General features: G+C 34.6%; 1 protein-coding gene across 2 annotated transcripts; it reads left to right on the top strand.

Annotated features, from left to right (window-relative positions):
• Positions 1–3,496: 3,496 nt before the first annotated feature.
• On the top strand, positions 3,497–10,427 carry LOC110105655 (chloroplast envelope quinone oxidoreductase homolog). Of its 2 annotated transcripts, XM_028695747.1 has the most exons (5): positions 3,564–3,700; positions 6,248–6,529; positions 6,852–6,993; positions 9,308–9,399; positions 9,495–10,427. In XM_028695747.1, exons 2-5 carry the CDS (start codon positions 6,527–6,529, stop codon positions 10,179–10,181), a joined length of 924 nt encoding a protein of 307 aa, XP_028551580.1. In that variant the 5' UTR covers positions 3,564–3,700; positions 6,248–6,526; the 3' UTR covers positions 10,182–10,427. The 2 variants fall into 2 exon arrangements, with proteins under 2 accessions (XP_020690906.1, XP_028551580.1); XM_020835247.2 differs by lacking the exon at positions 6,248–6,529 and having other exon boundaries at positions 3,497–3,700.
• The last annotated feature ends 12,072 nt before the right edge of the window (positions 10,428–22,499 follow it).

Genomic DNA, 22,499 nt, shown 5'->3' with positions numbered 1-22,499 from the left:
ATTTTAATGAGGCTAGATTCTATGTTTTTTTTTTCTATTTTGAGTTTCGATGCAAAAAATAATAATGTATTCCATTTTACTTTTCAAATATATGCAAATTATCATTGAAATCTAAGGATATATCCATGTGCTTGTTGGCATGATTTATAATTTGTAATCATTTTGTAATATTTATGGGGAATATATAATATATATTCTAATTGCATAAATATTTTTAACATTTTAACATTGAATAGGCATGCTACACTTAACATAGGGGCACCTCACTCTAACTCTAACTGGTCCTAGAACAAGTCTTTAAATTAGATACATCACAATGAAACTTCTATCCCACCTTTTTAAACATAACACACTTGTAGGAGTTTTGTTGGTGAGGGTGCTTTGATAATCATTCACAAGATGTTTGTATTTTATTCACTATGGAGTCTCAACTTCGGGTTAATGTAACATCTGATGGTGGGATAAATGAAGTGAGAATGTTGAGGGCTTATTGATTATGGTGTCACTTGGATGTGGAGGGATTATTTGGGAGTGGCTCTTTATGGAGTATGGAAGATTTTATATGTGGAGGAAATGTACTATGGTGACTTTGAAGAGGGAAGATGGGATACTTGAGATATCCTAACAAGGAGGATTGAAGGCTTTGGAAAATGCTTTTAAAGTTGGAGGAGAATATGTGATGAGAATTTTGGAGGATATTGGGTCATATTAATGTGCTTAAATAAAGAGCAATTAGTTCTTAGGATGCAAATAAAAAGTGGGATTTTATTTTCAAATTTGGTGAAGCCTTCCTGAAGTATGAGAGATTTCATATATGGAGGGAATGTATTATGATAACTTTAGAGAGAGAGGGGAGAGGGGACACCTAAGAGATCCCAATGAAGCCTTTGACTTGCAAGGAGGATTAAAGTCTTTGGGAAATGCTTTTAAAGTTGTAAGGGAATGCATGATGAGTGTTTTGGAGGTGGAGAACAATACTAGGTCATATCGAGGGGCTTAAATAAAGATATATTAGTTCTTAGTTTGTAGTAAAGGAAAAAAGGAGAGGCATGAATTATTGTTCTTGCCCAGGAAAAAGGATATGAAAACGAGGAGTGATGATAATGAAGTTTTATGAGATGAAATGGAATGAAGTTGTAGAAAATTAGAAAAAATGAATAATAAAAAGTGAATTATCACCAAATAATTGAGGTGGTCTTGTCGATCAAGCCTCTGACCAAAATATTCAAGCAAAATCCAAGAAAAAGAATTCTTCTTCAATTCATTGATTTAGAACATGATCATTATTATGTCATTTTCTTCCATTTCTTTCATATATTTTGAGAAGAATAAAATATGAAACTTTTAATAGAGTATTCATGTGAGAATATAGGGAATAAAACCTAAAAAATATCAAAACTAGTTAAACCTATAAATATTCATAAAAATTGTAATGAAAGATTTTATATTTTAACAAAATAAAATCTTATATATAGATAATGATATTGAATCTCCAAAAGGAACATTATTCCAAAGGTCAATTATGTCTTGAGTGATACCCAATAATACTCTCGATAAAAAATAATATTGTATTACAAATATATTTAGCAAAGCTTTTGAAGGATTTTATCACCAAAATATTTCTCAATATGAATGCATGGTGATGCCCAATAATATTCTTGATAAAAAATCAATATTATGTTTCAAACCTATTTAGGCAAGTTGTCAAAAGATTTTAACACGAAAGTATTTCTTAGTATGAATGAATGAGTTAAGGAATTCTGAAAAAAGACAAATAATACTCGATAAATATTTAATGGATCAATCATCATAGGTCGCATAATCTAAATCTAATTAGCAATGAAGATAATCGACCAAACTTAGCTAATGATTCTTTGTCAATAACAAAGTACAACACCATCTACAAATAATTTCTAAACTCAAATCCAAATAGAGGATATATAATTCTTGGATTTAATAAAGTAGATGAGAAGGAAATATAAGGCTTACATCTCTTATATAATAAGGATTTGCCTATGAAGAAGAAAGATAGGGACATTCTAACCATATGAGTTCAATTATCTAAACTAGACTTACAATCTCATATACATCAAGTTTGCCACTAAATTGTCTAAGTCATTCTAAATCTTCACCTAAGTGAGTATAATTAGATCATGAATACAACTAAGGCTTTGTTTTGGACTACTTTATTGCTGCTTCTTAAAGCAGCTTTCTTGTACAAATATTTTAATTTTTGTACTGAAACGTTGTTTTAAAAATCAGCAAAAAAGTTGTTTCAAACGAAGTCTAAGTTTAACAAAGCAATCATTCTCTATGAGATATATATGATACAAAATTATGCCATTAAGTGAGAAGACTTTATTACGATACGTGAGAGTTTAAGTTATGATATCTTTTTGCAAATCATTCCTAGTTCATTATTTATAACTAATTCTATGTTGTTAAAATATATAGACAACATCACATATTACCTATATTTTCACATAAATATAAGTAGACCATATTCATTTATTTGCAAAGACCATGTGATAATGATCTATTTTTTTATGATGATAATTTTGTATTAGTCTAAATTTATATTTATTTTCATTTTAGAAAGCTTTATGAAAAACATATATTCTTTAGAGACTAGCATTGCCAATAAGTTCGAGACAAATAACTCATCATTAAAATACTCATAAAATCACCTAAGTGAAGTAATATAATAAAAAAATAAAAGAATATGAATGTCTTAATGTAGCTGATTTCTATAATACACTCCACTAAAAAGGAATATATAATTAATTGGGCTCTATATAAATACAAATTAATCGTAGTTCAACACAAATATCAAAATATGCATCTAAGATATAAGATATGAATCCGTGCTACTCCTTGTTTTTTTTTTTGGATATTTATATCAATTAAATCATATTTATATATACATTACATACGCAAGCTTCGAATCAAAGATCTCTTGGTTGATAGTCTAAACTTACAACTAACAGATCATGGTGTACTTCTTGTCTAATTTGGAATTTAGAGATATTTTGAATGTACTTGCTAGTCCGTTGGTTAAAGACTTTGACTATTAATCAAGAGGTTTTAAAGTATATGAATTTATTTTAATGACTCAAATATAAAAAAAAAAACTTGCTAAATACTTATTCAGCTGCGAATACACTTTATTTAGCACAGGATATTTTTAATTGCTTGGAGTTGCTTTAAAAATTAGTCAAGTTAGATCTTAGATATCCTTTTTTTTTTTTGGACATTTAGGTCATTTAAGACAAACTCACACACACAACACATACACATAAACTCGAACCTTAGACCTCTTAGTTGGAAGCCTAAGCTCTCAACTCCAAGGAAAGTTGTGTAGATCTTAGATATCCTGGAGCAAATCCAATGCTCTCGAACTCTTTCTTAATTATATTTCGAGCATCACTGCACATAAGATATTTCTCTTCCACGCGCTACCGACTCTCGAAAATTCACGTGGCAACATAACTGCCTAGAGTTCTTAGGCAATATGGTCATTTCACAGTCGGAGAGATATAATTTCCAATACACAAAATCTTACACTGAAGGGCTGCATAATTTTCCAAACTGCAGCTTGCGAAGTTGGAATTTTCGACCGAAGGCTTCTTCTCCGATGGCTGGGAAAACCATGCGGGCCGTTCAGTACGGCGGTTATGGCGGTGGTTTTGCCGCATTAAAGGTAAGAATAGCCTCTTCAACGGTTATTTTGGAAGCTCCTTTGATTTGTTTTCTGTAAAACTGTTCCATGGGCTTAGTAGGTTATTGTTAGATAGAAAGGGATACGCAAGATTGGGGAGGTCTTCACGAATTGTATTGTATGTTTGTGCTTTTGTTATTTAGCTGAAATATTGACTAAATCCCACCTAAATCTACCAAATGGCCCTGTAGTGTTTGCATATTCAAAGCTTATTGCTTGATATCAAGAGGTTAGAAGAAAGACGGTCTTCTTAGATGTTTCTCATGTGATTGGATTGAGTTATTGTATTAGAATTTTGGTTGTTTGATAAAAGCATGGTAAATATGTTTGGATTATTATTTTACTATTATCTTTTTCTTCTTTAATGAAGCCTAAACCACAACAGAGTTTCATCAAGCACATTTTAAAAAAGAATTGATGCTTTTATTTTAAATATGCATTGCCTTAGAATGAATGACATGATTTCTTGCCAACTTTAAAGCATTCTTGCTGTCATCGAGAATTGAAATAGAGTTTTAATCTTTTTAATCGACTTAGACTCGCAACCTAAATCCAATGCATTCTTGAGCTACCATTGAACCCTCCTTACTTCATATATTCTATTTCATTTAAAGAGAGTGAAGTTGAATGCTTGTTATACTATGATATAGCTATGGAGCCCATCAAACAAATCATAATAGAACTTTAGTACATCCAAAGCAACACCTAAGTCGGCTTTGGGAAAGCCAGTCAAGTAATTTTGAACATCAAACTTGAAAAATAAATGCTATAAGAGCCCATATATTTTAGTATTCTCTTGGCACAATCTAGACGTGTTTCTCTGGTGATTGCATGGTCGACTAACACACCCATTGTTAAATAGTGAAATAGACTAATAGGAGCATTAAATTGTTGATGATTATAAAGAAATTTCTCTTCTTCACGTTGATGTTTGAAATTGGCATCAAAAGGAGTGGAACAAATCTTACCTTTGCTGATATTGATTTTTCAACCATCATTTAGTACAACCTATTTCAGATAGAAGAACTCCTTGTTATTCTTGTCTACCTCCCATCCAAGAAAATGAAGTTAAATCAAGTATGACATTCCAAAGTGAATATAGAGTTTAGATCAAAGCTTAGAAATCTCTACATTATCATTGTTGCATGGATGAAATTATTGTTTCATATATTCAAAATAATATACTTATTTTTCACAAATGAAAAAAAAAAAAAACTATTGATTTAAGTGTGGGAATTTAATTATGTATTCAAATTCAATGAGTGAATTGCTAGGGACTTAAGGCTAGTAAGTTACTCTTGTGTGGGAAGTGTATATACATGTACTTTTGAACTCCATTTTATCCTCCTAGGAATGTCATCATTCACCTCTCATTTTGATTTCAATGTCATAATCTTTAAATAGTAAATCAAAACAGTTCTTTTCTTTAACATCATTAAAACTAGTGATATACAATGTATTCAAGGATTTTTATGATTATATAATCAGTAATTATAACTTAGAAGCATCAAAGTTTTCTCAATGATGACTTTGATTTCAGAAGAAAATAATTAGGATTTCAAAGTGTAGAGGTTTTTAAATGATATGGAATTCAATACATTACGTACTTGACTTTTAAGAGGGCCTATGTATGCCATCTAATCATCCATGTATTCTTCACTTGCATAAAATCTCTTATTGTCACAGAACTCATCTACATATTCTTGTTTTCCTGAGCATTTACTTAGGCAGCAGATTGTTGGAGTAGCATGGGTCTGGATCTTTGAGAATGCTGCTTCCTCAAGCTATAGGTTGACGCAATCCTTATGCATCTAGCTTCCATTTAGAATTGCTTAACCACTAAATACAGAATCCTTGAGCTGGTACCAAGTTTTTTCTTATGAAGCAAAAGCCTCCTGGAACGATGCTTTGAAGCAACTCCTTCTTCACTTAGATATCTTCATGTGCCTCTTAATCCTTGAGCCTTGATCTTTGTTTAAGTACTGATATGCAATTCACTTATCAATGATGCAACCTTCCATTGAGGGATAACTTGGTTAGGGCACTTGTTTTTAATAGCTGTGTCAGTCTGAACTTCTGTCAATGCTGCCTGTGCAAAATGATGCATGCACTTATTTGAGTCATTGTGGATATATTACAGATGGTGATGAGAGGCAAAAAAGTTTCTACAATTGGCAAAGTATTTGTGGTGACGATCATTGATAACAGTCTGGCTTATGGGCCTAAGGGGTCCCTTCTCTTTTCTCTCTTGCACTTCTTTCTGAAAATTTTGAATCTGTTAAAATACTTCTTGTTGCTGTAATATCAATATTAGACTGGTTGGAAGAAAACGATATTATTTATAAACGCATTGTAATATGACTTTTCAGATTTTAAGCTTTCTTTTGAATTTTCTTTGTTATAAACTTTTGATCTCCATTGTGAAACGTTATAAGATGGCCATATTTTTATTTACAGGTTTCAAAATTTAGGGCTTGATTACAACTATCCATTTATGATTGTATCTATTAATTCAATTTTGTGCTGCAGGAGGTCATACAAGTCAAGCTAGGAACTATAGAAGGTCGACTGACATGCCCCTTTAACCGAGAGCTTCCAAGCCATTGCTACTGCTTGCACCTTAGATGTTTTAAAGCTTGGCCTGGGGCACATTCCTAGTTAGATGATAATAACCAAGTAATTGGTGCCGTGTTAGCATAACTAGCCAATACTAAATTCAGCATGGGAGAAAGCCCGTAGCAATTGCTTCAGGGGACAGTATGAACTTGTAGACATGTGAAGGACCTGCATAAGTAATTGCTTCAGAGGATGGTGGGTACTTGTAGGCATCTTAAGGACCTGCATAAGTTATTCTGGCAACAACTCTGCCCAAAATGGTGCCAAAATTAACAAATGGAAATAAATAAATAAATAAATAAATAAATAAAACGATTTCCTTAGGGGACCTGGCAATGGAAAGGAAACACACATTTATTGTGTGTTCCAGATTTATAGAAATAATAAGGTTTATTTATATAAATTAAAATTTTAGCCTTGGCACAGCCTTCTGTTGGTTTTGTTAAATATTTTGTTATTGATCAGCCAACCCATGCACATCAACTTCATCAATGACTCAATTAATTATTGATTGCAGCATGTAGAGGTCCCAATTCCTTCACCAAAGAAAGATGAGGTCTTGCTTAAACTGGAGGCGGCTAGCATAAATCCTGCTGATTGGAGGATACAGAAAGGGATTTTTCGACCGTTTATTCCGGCCAAATTTCCATTTATACCAGGTAAAAGATATCTTTCTGCAAATTTCCATCAGTGAAGCATATGTCATATTGAGGAAAGAAAATTGATCTTAAGATAAATTTCCTTTATATGAAAACTATTAAATTATGTTAAGATACACTTATGATTGTTCTTTAATCAAGTCAACAATGCTGCAAGTTGAATTTGAGTTTTTTTCCCTGGAGTTCATGTTCAATTTTTTTTTCAAAAGTTATCTCAGTATAAAAATATGCGTAATTGATATGCTCACTGTCTGTTAAACTTCTTTTAGAGATAATAACCAGTGAGGATTTTGTTGTGGTTGGAAATCAACAGCACTCCTTAACTTTGCGTGGGATTTTGGCTATTGATGACTGTTTATTAAAACTCACATAATCCCGCCAGTGCTAAGGAGTTTTTATAAGCATATGATGAAGACTTTAGAATCAATGTCCGCAACCTTGATCATTTATGTTAGTATTAATTCTTATTTTTTGCTTGCTAAAGTGACTTTTATGAAGATTTGCTTATCTTCACTAACGTTGACAGCAAGTTTATTTTGGTACGCTCTTTTTATTATATATATATATATATATATATTTCAATTTGAGTTATTTGTGAATATTCTTTTGATGAAATGCCTATAAAGACGAGATGCTTCCTATATTTTTTTACTATAGGTTGCATTCTTGAGTTGTTCACAGTCGCACTACATAGCAATAGAGATTGGAGATTGGGAGTTGGGGGAGGGGCTATGCTTTATTTGTGAGGGGTGGCGGTTGAGGATGAACTGAAGCAGAAGACTCAAAGTGAACGCTGAAGCACCAAAGATTGACTTTACCCTAAACCCCGCCTAAAGAAAAATGCAAAACAACAAAGAAAATGAAAAGCTAATTCCCTGAAGGCTCGAGTAAAATAACTTGAAATTCAAATGCTTGAATGAGTGGCAAGGTGTGAATGAGCGTGTTTATAAGGTGTATCCACACTTAAATAGGCCAGCCTAAATAAAATTTATTAAATTATTTATTTAGGGGGATTTACACATGCCATGCAATTCTTATTTATATATTTAACGATGACACTTATATCTTATTATATAGCATTTAAATTTTCAAATCATCTAAAAATATCACTAATATTAATTTTTCTAAAGTGAAATACATCTTTTCCTGCATTTATTTTGATGTGGTTGAGATTTTAAAATATCATATAAGGAAATGTTAAAATTTTGGTGTTAGATATGTAAATTCATAGGAATTATGTGGTATGCATGTAAATCCCCCTTTTATTTATATTTAGTTTAATATTATTTAGGTTGGGTTGGTTTATGCCCGCTAATGTTTGGTTTACTCAGTTACTAGTGATAATATGGTCAGGCCGGCCCAATTGGTAGCCCTAGTTTTAGTGTGTTCAATGGATACATCTAGCTCAAAAGGGTGGGTCCAAACAGATGAGATAGGTTTCCCTCAAAGAAGAGAGAAGATTCTGGAGTTTGGATTCAAATTTTAGTATGTCTTTGCTGTAGATCCAAACAAATTTTAGTCTGCCTTTGCAAAAAAATAGTTCAGATTTTAGAGTTCAGATGTAGTGGGAGGGGCTAACGGGAAGTTAGATCCTATTATAGGCTGCTGCAAATTGTATTGTGATCTAGAAGTCAAGTTCTTTTGTTACAGGAATTATGGATAAGTTCAAGTAAGGGCTTCTTGTCCTTCAAATTGATAACCCCAATACTTCTTTAATTTTAAATACTTTATTCATTTATGCAACTGAAGGAATCTTCGTTTGTTTATTCACATGCCCCATTCCAAAAGATGTTTTTCTCTATTCATTATCAATAATTTTTACTACCCAGGTAATCTACCTAATCTTTCTCCTAGGAACAATATTTTTTCCAGCTGGATAAAAAATCTTCTCGACTTAACACATAATGGACTTTTTCCCCCACGAGAGATTATTCTGTGCGGACATTGGACGGAAAAACCATCCGGTTTTGCCTCTGTGAACGGTAAAAGTGCAGCATGAATGCGTTTTTTTTATTCACAGAGACAAATCGGACGGTTCTCCTGTCCGGTGTCCGCGCACAGAATAATTCATCTTCCCCCCATACAGAACCGTCTTTAAAGCGTCGACCTTTTTTTTTCTTTTTTTCATGAACACAATCTCTTAGTTAATGTTTTGCTAGAATCTTTACAGAACATTTAATTAAGCTTTACATGTATAAAGTCAAATCTGGGTCTACGATCCTCACTATACTCTCTTTCTATGTTACTGTCTATCTAATAATTTAATTTGCCAAACAAATCTACACCTAAATCAGAAACCAATCTTGTGGAACAGTGGGTGACGTCGCAGGAGAGGTTGCTGATGTGGGCTCTGCAGTCAAGGATTTCAAAGCCGGTGACAAAGTTGTATCCGTGCTTTCCATGAAGGTTCACCTCGATTATTTTTTTATTTGTTTCCTCATCCATATATCCAAAAAGTGTAATTACCTTTTTAACGTTTTAACCATATTGCTCATTGACAGAACGGTGGTGGGCTTGCCGAGTATGCTGTAGCCTCATCAAGCCTAACTGTGCACAGGTCGCCTGAAGTATCCGCAGCTGACGGGTCAGGCTTGCCCATAGCTGCATCCACTGCTCTCCAAGTGCTCAAATCTGGCGGAGCCAAGTTTGATGGCACTGGAAAGCCTCTGAATGTACTCATAACTGCAGCATCCGGCGGCGTTGGTTCGTATGCGGTGCAGCTTGCAAAACTTATTGATCTCCATGTCACCGCAACCTGCGGCGCACGAAACATAGAACTTGTGAAGAGCCTAGGCGCTGATGAGGTGCTTGACTACAAGAGCTCAGATGGCGCTAAGCTGAAGAGCCCCTCAGGCAAGAAGTATGATGCCGTGGTACATTGCACAGCTGGTATCGACTGGTCCACATTTGCGCCAAATCTGAGTGATAATGGGAAGGTTATATACATCTCTCCCTCTACTAGTACCTTTCTGAATTATGCTATTAAGAAGCTAACCTTTGCTAAGAAGAAGGTAGTGCCACTGTTTGCTGTGCCGAAGAAGGAAGACTTGGAGTTTCTTGTAGGGTTGGTGAAGGAGGGGAAGCTGAAGACAGTGGTGGACTCCAAGTACCCATTGAGCAAGGCAGAGGAGGCCTGGGCTAAAAGCATAGATGGGCATGCCACTGGTAAGATTATCGTTGAGATTTGAGAAGATGAAATGCTTATCTTTCGTGTGTATGCTTGTTTATATAAAATGATACTTGTAAATGTAATAATGTTTCATTTGTTTGTATGGCATTTGTATGAGCTTATTGTGTGGTGTCGTCAAAATATGTTGCAATGAATACTAATAATATTTTATACGCTGTATCTTTTGGATTTGTTGTAGTTTAGTTATTAATTACTTGTAAAAGACTTCTTGGATCAGGCAGTTGTCGGCCACTTATTTCATTAATGGAGCATTTCAAGACTGTTGGGTTACTGGTCCATTTCTGTCCATAACTTGTTAATTTTTTTAGTGGCTGCTGGAATGCTGAAACACTACTTACACAGATGGCTACTTGAATAAGTACAATGTAGTAACATATAAAAAGTCAAAAAGCAATAACTTGATAAGATGATAACTTTTAAAAGGGCCTGATCCTGTTACAAAAGTCCTAGCATAGTTTGAATGAATCCAATAGTATTTGTAGTCGATTACAAATGAGACCCTTTCTTGGGAGAAGGCTTTGGCTTGATGTCACAAATATACATCATATAGAGCGCATTACATGGTGGGAGTTACAATAATCAACATAAACATATTTGTTTGGTCGACAGGATCATAGTTGATAGACGATGGAGGTCGAAAAGACTGTAGTTGACAGACATTATGTAAAACCCTTAAAAAGCTGATTTTCTTAGTGTTGTTAGTCCGGACGAACTGGCCTTAGTCTAGGACGAACTGAAGAAAATTGTGAAAAATCTGCCTGGATCGTCTGGACGAACCTGTAAGGGTCGGGATGAACTGAACCCGAGAGTTTCGTCTAGGGACGAAATAAATTGGAATTGATTTCGTCTGGACGTTTTGAGTCCAGAGGAGTTCGTCACGGGACGAATGGGAATCGTCTGGGACGATCCTGTTTGATAAATATTCGATTTGAGATATTTTGGAAATATTTTGAGGAGAGGAAAGCAGGATAGAGAAAGAGAAGGAAAGAGAAAGAAGAAGCTTGATTTCGGAGGCCGCGGAGCGCTTTTCGTCCGACGACACAGTTGGAAGATTTGTTTGTCTCGCAGTAAGGACTCCGAATGCTATTTCTGATTTCGAGTTTTGATATTTCTGTGCTCAGTTTTGTGTTTTCGTTACCGAATAACGCGCATAATTTTGTATTGACGAAAGTTTTACCGCACAACTTTTGATATGTTTCTGATATGATATTTTTACACGATTTGAGTATTTTCTGTAAAGTTTCTACCGGTTATTTTGAGTTATGTGCGATTTTTATCGAATAGAAAATTATTAGGATGTTGAAAAATATTGCTTCAGTACAAGTAAAGCTTTGTAATGTTATTTTATTCGATTTTTGGTAATTTGGTAATGTGGTAATTTTTGAAAATTGTGCATTTTGAAACGACGTCTGTCTACTATACGATATTTTAAGGGGTTTTTCTACATTGAGCTAAATTGAATTTATTGATTGCAATACCTTATTGATATGCATACGAATATGAATATATGATTGAATAATTGTTATTGTTACTGAAAGACAAGTAAAGACTGGTTGAACTGTTGGTTGGAGATTGATTTGACCTGTACAGGATGGTGGGCCGACGGGCTTTCCTTTAAAAAAGATTTGACGATATCCTCTATTGATCATTGATACAACGATTGTGAGTCATAAGGAGTTTATGCCGACGGGCGGCCGACGGGCGGCCGACGGGCACAGAGTGACGACTCTTATTGAGCCAACAGATATAACGACGCAATGATACATCGATACCGAAAAACGCCTTAATAGCCTGTGATTGTACTTGTTCAGTAAGACTACTGTACTGAATTGCATGTGTACGGTATTGACCTATTGATCTCATTATGGATTTACTGATATCGATGGATTTGTATTGAAGTTTATTTATTGACGGATTTACGGATTTACTGTTACTGTACGATTTCATTGATATTCGCATTATTTCACTGAGCATTGATATTGATATTGATATGGATATCGATATTGCATTGACTTATTAATATTATGGACATGGATACTATTGATTCATTGATACTATCCCTTCATTGATACACCGTATTGAACTGCTGCATGTGATTCATTGATTAATATGGAATAGATTTTACTGTATTGATTTGATTTCAACCGTTCTTGCGATGTATTGGCTTGATTGTTTATATGATTTCATACCGATTGATGTTATTGACTAGAGATGATTGATTTGATTGATTCTATTGATACGATGTTGACTTAACCGATATTATCGAGACGACGATTTTTCTCTATCGATTTGACTGATCGATTTAACTGAGATTCTTCCGAATATAAATTTTTTCGCTGTTTATGGATTCTTCTGAGATTTGACGTATGTACTGATTTATTGAACTTTATGAATTTCTTCTTACTATTTATCGATTCTTTTACCGATGATTGTGAATTGTATCGATCATGCATTGATTATTGATTTTCGTAGCTGCTGCATAGATTCACTAATCATTTGCAATTGACTGTTATGGATTTGATGGACTGACATGCATATTATTTCAGTACCGTACTTTGATTCAGTTATAGGCTTTGGTGACCTGCTGGGCTTTTTGAAGCTCATTATATGTGGTTAACAATTTCAGGTCAGAACAAGGGAGCAAGAAGTGATGGTTGATCAAGACTGTCGATGAATCCTTTCACTATGGATGCCTGAGGCGTCACACATTAGAGGTTAGAAAGACCGTAGTATGGTGATAGAGGTTGGGAGGACCGTTGTCTGACAACGGAGGTCGGAAGGACAGTAGTCGACGATGAAGGTCGGGAGGACCTTTGTCTGGCAATGGAGGTCAAAAAGACCGTAGTTGACGATGGTGGTCGGAAGAACCATAGTAGGCAGGCGACGGATGTTGGAAAGATCATAGTGGACGATGGAGGCCGGGAGGACATTTGTCTGGCGATGAAGGTCAGAAGGATCGTAGTTGATGATGGAGGTCGGATGGACCATAGTCGGCATGCGATGGAGGTTGAAAAGATCATAATCTAACCATTGAGGTAGGAAGGACTGTAGGTGGCCTGGTGTAAGTTCGGCATAAGTCCGGTGTCATTCGATTGTTTGGCAGAAGTCCGGACGTCAGGTGGTGGTTCGATGGAACTCCAGCATCAGGCGGTGGAATGACAGAACTCTGGCGTCGGTCGGTGGTCTGGCAGTCCGGTTTGCGGTCGAGGAAAAGCGAGGAAACAAGAGTGATCTCTAATCTCTCTCTTGAGTCCTTGCTTTGTGGTTGGGGGGGGGGGGGGGGGGGGTGCCTGGGGAAAGGAAATTCTAGGGTAAATTTGGTCTATTTATAGATTTCCTAGAGTGGCATGTAAATAGGAGGAAAATCAAATGCAAATTGGGAGTGGTTTCAATGGACGGCCGATGTTGACTCCCTTGATCGTGGACCGTCTACTGGGCATTTGAATGTTTTAGTGATGTCGGAATTTTGAGATCTTGGGCTTGTTAGATTTGTCTCGTCAAGCCGCTCGATTCGACTATAAGCATGTCATGTTTGGAAACCGCTTGGTAATCCAAATTGTGGTTTGAACCTTCCAACAACGCTTTGGGTCTTTAATTATCAACCTTTATAACTTTATATATACCTAAGGAATTATATAAAATTAACCATTTGCTCTATTTTTCAAAAAATATCCAACTAGCTAGCCTATATTCTTTTTAATAATCTCCATACAGTACAAAAAAAGTTGATATTCATCTCATGTAAAAAATAGTTCATTAGCATAATGTAAAAAAAATAATTCATTAGCATAGAATTTCATCATTATTCCAACATGGTTCAAACCATAATTAAACAGAGCTAAAACATATTTGAAAAATTTTCATTTGAACAATATTCAAATATTACTTGATCCATGTTTGAACTTCATTCGGAAACATGATCCTACTTTATTCATATCATTTTGTTAAAAGACGTGCTTGAACTATACATAGACTTAGTTTAAACTATGATTCGAACAGGGTTTGAACTTGATTCAAGTAATGATCGATCAACATGGATTGAATGTGTTACAAACATACGTTCGAACTAGATATAGATGAAGAAATATTCAACTATATCGATGTTATCCCTCATGAGTGAAGAAATGAGTCTTTGATCAAACTTCCAATTCTAACGCACTTTTTGATGAATGCCTTCAATGACCAGTAGGACATTCATCATTTGTTTAGTTTTCTTTGAGATAAAGGTCTCCCAATCACCTCTATCTTCCTGGGGTGTTTTTCCTTTCTTATCCTTTGTGCTTTGACATGATACAGAGGAGATAACATTGGTTTTCTCTCTATTGAGATTAACAAGAACACTATTAGAAAGTGTGAGTTCACTATTCTGATAATTACTTTTGATCCAATTTTTGAATATGAAACAGTCTTTGATTGGGTGACTTATGATCATATGCTACATATAGTAATTCAGATCATCAGTCACGCCAGTTTATTTTGGTCGGCGAGATTCTGGCAATTGAAGGCCGATTTTAGTGCTTGTCTGAAAATCTTTCACGTACATTCCTTTTTGAAGGAATACGGCTTGTTAATTTTCTCCTGTAAGGTAGGAGATTTTTGCCTTTATCTTGTTTGCTTCATCATCTTCAGCAGATTCATTGAATCCTTTTTTTTTTCTTATCCAAGGAAGATGGAATGTAGTAATCACCTCGCTTCTTTTTGGATCAAAGGTCTTGATCTATTTTCCTTTCCCTAGCAGATTATTATTATAGTTGAAACTGACACTTCTAGGCTTGAGTAATCTTTCAAATTTGGCTACACGATCCAATAACTCCTGAAATTTATTGATTGTAACCATCACAAGATATAGAGCCATAAGATTATCTATATTCCCCATCAATAGCTCAACAACATGCTTTTCAGTGAGATGTTGTTCACATTTCATGTTGAGATTTCTCCATCTAGTTATGTGGTAACTGATTCCTCTCTTTTCCTTTTCTCAAGAGTAAGGTTACCAATAGTCATATTCTTCGTTGCAATGGCAAATTTTTTAATGAACATCATCTCTAATTCGATGAATGTTTTTACTGAGTCATTAGATAGCTTAGCATACCACTCAAAAGTTGTACATGTTAGGCTGCTAATAAATTGGCGTAGTAATAGAGCATCATTACTGCCCGTATTTCTACAGGTAGCTTTAAATTGTGCCAAAAGCTGACGAGGATTTGCAGTACCATCAAATAAATTGAACTTTGGTACTATGTACCCCTTTGGATACATCTCTTGATCATATTATGTCGGATATAGACAACCTTTCCCAACTAAGGCTTCAGCAACTTCAGAAGCAATAATTGCTTTAACCTTTTGGGCTGATGAGATTTTCAGTTTAAGATTTGCTGACCATTTCATATTCCTTAGAAGCTATGAAAGTTTGCTCCTGTAACTCTTCTAATCCTCTATCAGGAGTAACCAATGCATTATGAGTGGTTTGAACATTCCCTTGAGTATTTGCTACGGGTGGTTGACTAGTTATAGCCATTATGCTAGATTGTCCAAATCACGGTTTCATCATATTACTCATCTCATCAAGATGAACATTCAAATGATGGATTTTTTTATATTTCTTTTGTTGCATTGATTGCGTTTCTAATTGTAACATCTTTACGACTTCTTTAGCTTCTTCCTCCTCAGCTTCTTCTGGTTGTGGAGTTCTATTTACAACCGCTATTTGTTCTTGGTCATCTTATATTTGTTCTTCATTTTACAAATTCTACGTTGCACTTCTACGAGTATACTGCTGATTAACTCGATCAGGTATATGATCAACCATCCGGACGACTTCAACATCTGTGGGACCAATACACCATTCCACATCATCATCATCATCATAGTAATTATCATTTTCATCCAACTTGTGGTCATCTCAAAGTTGAGACCACCACTTCCAATGTATGACTAGAGAGTCGGAGGATTCTTTATAGACATGACAGTCTTCCTCTTTTGGTGTGATCATGTAAACAGAAGTCTCCTTATTGGGGGATAACTTCTAGACATGAGATTTAAGTTGTCTTTTATAGATTTCTTTATCATGATTACCTTTCTGAGCTTCAGTTGCTGTCTTTTTGTAGTCACATATAGATGACCACCAACATCAGAATGTATATTTGAATGGACAAATTCATGATATAATTGTCGGGGACTTTGTTTATCATATTTTATGTTATAGACTCTTATATGTAGATTATTATAAGGCTCTCCCATATTAGGATAGGATTCTCTTGGCTCTTAGTTGTAGGGAGGACGTTTAAACTCCTCTCTATAAGGTTTTGTTGAAAATTGTTGTTCTGAGGTTGAGCCCCATTGAAAGAGATGACTTCATTGACAGATTTTCTTTGCATTCTTTGTAAGTTTCTATCTTTGACAGCCTTCAGTATTTGTATATCTTGGAAGACACAATTTTTTGCTTTTTTGGTGGTTGTAGTTGTTGATGTGAGGTCTCCTAGAAAGACTTCTTTAATTCACCCTTATGATTATTTCTTCTGACCCACTTTAATTATTTAAAATTATTATTTGTGGGTAAATTCGCCTGTAATTGTTGCGATGATTCTTGAAGTGTATCGGGCACCTAGCCATTACCTCGTTCGTGGAAAGCTTAGCACTTGCATCTTAGCACTTGCATCAAGAATTTCAGCATTGTACTCTTCAGGCACTTCATTCTGGATTATGTTCTGACTGGTTGTATTCACGCCAACATATTGCAGCTTGGAATCAAGAATCTTCTTTTGAATTACTAGAGCAGCAGCATGTGCCATAGAGAGCCTTGAAAATATAGAGGCCCTATTGGGAGCCTTTTCATTAATAGCTTCAGTAGTAGGCTTCTTAGCGACACATTTGACAGTAGATACACTAACAATATTCTTAGGAAGGAACTGTTAGAACTGCATGACTTCAAAAATGGTTCTGAATTGAATGGTCGCTCCAACATAACTTGTGTTCAAAATAGCTTAAGGGAATTGCATTATGGATCCCTCACCCAGATTCACAGTCATGAAGGACTTCATAGGCTTCATTTTATCAACCTATAATAGAACTTACAAGGATTAGAGTCAACATTAATTCTGCTGGAAAAGAAAACACAAAATTGTGTCGAATAAACATCTATATTTTTTTAGATGCTTTGTTATTTATGACTAATTATAAATTTTCTTTTCATCTGAAGCTGAAGAGAAAATTAGTCCCTAGTGGAGTCGCCAAAAATCTGTTGGCTCAAGAAAAATAGCACGAATGCATGAATTCTGCTTTGCAGCCATATAATTCTATTTCCCTTAAGTCACATTGTAATTAATCAGATTTTTCCTTAGAGAAGTGTCAGGGTTTAATTAGATCTGGGGTCCTTACTTCCTATGAGCGCTCACACTCATAATTAATTATTCATCTTAATACATAAGAGAGAACTCTCGATTAAATATGAATAATTTTTTAGGTATTTTAGTCTCAATTGTAGGGAAAATGGAGGTAAATCCGATCAAGATCCCATGGTTATGTCATCCTAGATATATCGTAGGTTTCATTCTACCAATACTAACAATCATTGACCGTAGTGTCCAAGGAATATGATTAGCAGTCATGGATTGCCTCTTTAAAGGGATCCCGAGTGGACTGAAGTGGTTAGATATGGATTTATTTTAGTTTTAATTTTGTTGGGTGTTTTGGGGTTTACATCTATTAGAATACCCAAAAATTAATTTAGTTTGAGATTTATGACTTCCTTTAGAAGTAACCCAGGAATTTGGATTGGAGCTGAACTTATGACTTTTTAGAAAGTAGCCCAGGTATTTAGATTAAAGTTGAGATTTATGGCTTGCATAAAAAGTGAACCAAGTATTTGATTTGAAATGAGGCTTAGTGCTCTATTTATGAATTGCCGAAAGATTGGTCTTAGAACCTAACTCTATAGCAAGGCTGCCCAGGGGATTTTGTTTGGATTTGTGGTAGGTCTTATTATTCCCTTAGGAAGTTACCTGAAAAGCGGGTCTTATAATTTAATCCTTTAGACTAAGATGTCCATAGATTTGAATTAGATTATTTGATGTTTAGGATCATTACTATTTATTTAGTAAATTTTCTAAAACGTGGGTCTTATGACTTCACTTAGAAGTTGCTCGATAGTGAGCCTTAAAATCTAATCCTATAGATTAGGATGCCCATAAATTTGTGTTTTGAAGAAAATCTTACGATAGAAATTCCACGTGCTTTCGCTATTGGATTAGTATCATAATTATTATATTTCAAAGTATTGTTTAAAGATGAAATTCTCTTTTAAGGCTTTTGCTTTGATTTTTTAATAAGAGATATCAGTGTGATTAGATTCGAATTGGGACTTATGCCTTTCTTTAGAAATTAGCCTAATTAATGGGACTTACGACCTCTACTAAAGGTAGCCCGAAGATTTCAGTTGGATATGTCTTATTGCTTCCCCAAAAGTTGCCTAATGATGGGTCTTACGATTTAGCCCGGTAAGCTAAGTGACCCGAATTGTGGGTCTTACAACCAAGTCCTATAGACTAGGATGCCAGAATGATGGGTCTAAGTTTGTGTTATCACCTAAACATTTCCCTCAGAGGTCGGACTTACAGGTTCCATTAGAAGTGACCGATGTTTTAATTGGGGGTGCAGGGATTAGGTCAATTTTACCTAAAACTTTTCCATAAGGTCAGGCTTACTACTTTCCTTTGAAAGTTGTCGGGTAGTGGGTCTTACAACCAACTTCTTACAAACAAGGATGTCTAGGGGTTTTGAATTTGATTGTTTGAATAGACAGTAGTTGCATGTATAATATTTGGAGATTTATTTTGTACTTGTTTGAGCTGATTTGAGTTTATGATTTTGACACTTTGGGGTTCTGACACTGTTGTCAGTGTTTTAATTGTTTTGTGTTTGTAGTCTTTTTTCCACTACAATAGTCCACTACTCTACTCATTTTTTGGCATTGCAAATTTACTAGTTTTTAGTACTTAGTTTTCCTTGCTTTCTAGTATTTTGTCTTACTAGAAACTAGATTTATCATTCTCTCGCATTTTAAATTTTTTTATTTATGATATACTACTATTTGTTTATTTTGTTTGTAGGTACGTGATACTTGCAGCGGTTTAGGGAGCTCACAGATAGTTACATGAGTCACTGTAGAGTGTTGAGAGTTTCAATTTGTATTGTGTGTGTTGATTGTTGAGTTTATAAAATTTTGCTGAGTTCAGAGTTGTTGTTTGGAGAGTAGTGGTGTTGAGTTGAGAATTTTACATTTGTTGTGAGATTTGTAGTTTGTGGAGTTTGGAGAGCATTTTGTATAAGATTTTGGAGAGTAGTACATATTGATTAGTGGATCTCTCCTCTTCCTCCATTTTTTTATTTTTTTATTTATTTTTTATTTTTTTAATTACTCATTTGATTAATTAAATATGCTCTCGACTTTTAACTCATATTTTAAATTGCTTTTATATTTAAATTACTTTAGATTTTTAAAACTCTCGGATTTATAAAAGCTCTTGTATTTTAAATACTCTCCTATTTTAAATAGCTCATAGATTTACATAATTAACCTTAATCAATTAATTATTTCAATTAATGAATTAATTAATAATTAATTGATTAATTAAAATCAAATTAAATTACTCTCCAATTACTCCAAAAAAAGAATTTCAACAAATTTCATGAAAATTCGGCAGCTTCCCAGCGTCCCCTCCTCATCGAGGGAGAAATCGAGATGACATTTGTCAAGATTTCTTCCTATCCGAACCTAAGGTCATCGGTGTAGGATTTCGATTTGGAACCATCCCAGCCGTATCGATTTGGAACCATCCCGGCCGTATCTAAGATACGACGGCCCGGGTTTTTCAATTTTTAAACCATCCGCCCGCGATCTTCAAATTTTAAAATCATCCACCAGATCTAAGATCGATAGCGCGAGTCTTTGACAAATGTATAAAAATGTTTCTTTCTATTTTATTTATCATTATTATTATTATTTTATTTTATTTCATTATATAGAGGGAGAGGGGTCTAATAGAGGATGTTTGGCTTCAGATAGGATCGTTGTTGATGTAGCACAATCGAACAATAACAAAGTAGCCAAAGAAATGACTTGTGTAATCTCTATACCTCCCGCAAAGCAATGAATTCGAACAACAATAAAGGGGCTGAAGAAAACCCGTAGAATCTCCTGTAAAGCAAGGAAGTCGGACAACAAAGAAGGAGCTGAAGAGGCAACTCGTGAGATCCCTACACCTCCTATGAACCGAAGCCAAACAACAATGAAGGAGCTGAAGTCGGACAACAACAAAGGCTCGAAAGAAGCGACTCGTGCGATCTCCACACCTCCTGCGAAGCAACAATCAAGGGGTCGAAGGAGCGGAGCGTGTGGAGGTGTCGAATCGGTCAAGCGGTAGGGCTTCGGGCTCGATCAGTCGTGGATAGTGACTGAAGCGTAGAGTGCTTCAGACGAACAGAGAGACAAGCAAAGGAGTTCGAATGTCTACCCCATTGCTCTTTGCCTGTCTCTTTTAAGAGATGAGCGGGCGGTTACTGTGCTTTTTTGAACGAATAGTCGTTTCGTTTGGCAACAAATCGTGTGAGGTGGGGCCGGCTTCGAAGGAAAGTATGTATGTTCTATTATTATTATTATTATTTTCAATAAAAAATAGTTAAATAATGAATTTTTTTTTACATAGTTGATTGACCCACAAAACTCCTTTGGAGTCCTCTCACCGCCTCAAAAAAAAAAAAAAAAAAAATAATAATAATAAAAAAAAAAAAAAAAAAAAAAATTAATGATTTGGGTCTTTGACATTATTTTGATGCATTCTCTACTTTTGAGTGAGGGGCATCCATTGTACTTTAATATTATATCTAGAGAAACAATTTTAATGAGGCTATATTCTATGTTTTTTTTTTTTTGAGTTTCAATGAAAAAAAGAAGAAGAAAGTATTCCATTTTACTTTTCAAATAAATGCAAATTATCATTCAAATCTAAGGATATATGCATGTGCATGTTGGCATGACTTATAATTTGTAATATTTATGGGGAATATATTCTAATTGCCTAATTATTTATAATATTTTAACATTGAATAGGCATGCTACACTTAACATTGAGGCACCTCACTCTTAACTCTCATTGGTCATGGAACAAGTTTTTAAATTAGATACATCGCAATGAAGCTGCTATCCTACCTTTTTAAAACACAATACACTTGTAGGAATTTTGTTGGTGAGGGTGCTTCGAGTAATCATTCATAAGATGTTTGTATTTTATTCATTGTGGAGTCTCAACATAAGATTAATGTAACATCTGGTGGTGGGATAAATGAAGTGAGAATAGTGAGGGCTTATTGATTATGGTGTCACTTGGATGTGGAGGGATTATTTGGGAGTGACTCTTTATGGAGCGCATGGAAGGTTTTATATGTGGAGGAAATGTATTATGGTGACTTTGAAGAGGGAAGACATGATACCTGAGAGATCCTAATAAGGATTTGTCTTGCAAGGAGGATTGAAGGTTTTGGAAAATGCTTTTAAAGTTGGAGGAGAATATGTGATGAGAATTTTGAAGGTAGAGGAGGATATTGGGTCGTATTAATGTGCTTAAATAAAGAGCAATTAGTTCTTAGGATGCAGATGAAAAGTGGGATTTTGTTTTCAGATTTGGTGAAGGTCTTCATGAAGTATGAGAGATTTCATATCAAGATTGTTTAAACCTATAAAGATTCATAAAAATTATAATGAAAGATTTAATTTTTTAATGAAATAAAATCTTATATATAGATAATGATGTTGAATCTCCAAAAGGAGCATTATTCCAAAGGTCAATTATGTATTGAGTGATACCCAATAATTCCCTCGACAAAAAATAATATTGTATTACAAATGTATTTAGCCAAGCTTTCGAAGGATTTTATCACCATTTCTCAATATGAATGCATGGTGATGCCCAATAAAATTCTTGATAAAAAATAAATATTATGTTCCAAACCTATTTAGGCAAGTTGTCAAAAGATTTTAACATCAAAGTGTTTCTTAGTATGAATGAATGAGCTCAAAGGGGTTTTGGGTATAAGTAAGGAATTATGAAATAAGATAAATTATACTTGATAAATATTTAATGGATCAATCATCCTAGGTCACATAATCTAAATCTAATTAGCAATGAAGATATTCGACCTAACTTAGCTAATGATTCATTGTCAATAACAAAGTACAACACCATCTAAAGATAATTCCTAGACTCAAATCCAAATAGAGGATATATAATACTTGGTTTTAATAAAGTAGATGAGAAGGAAA

Source organism: Dendrobium catenatum, unplaced genomic scaffold (assembly GCF_001605985.2).
Source record: "Dendrobium catenatum unplaced genomic scaffold, ASM160598v2 fragScaff_scaffold_671, whole genome shotgun sequence".
NCBI lineage: Eukaryota > Viridiplantae > Streptophyta > Magnoliopsida > Asparagales > Orchidaceae > Dendrobium > Dendrobium catenatum.
The sequence above is the reverse complement of the archived record's forward strand: the minus strand, read 5'-3'. Positions and strand labels throughout refer to the sequence as shown.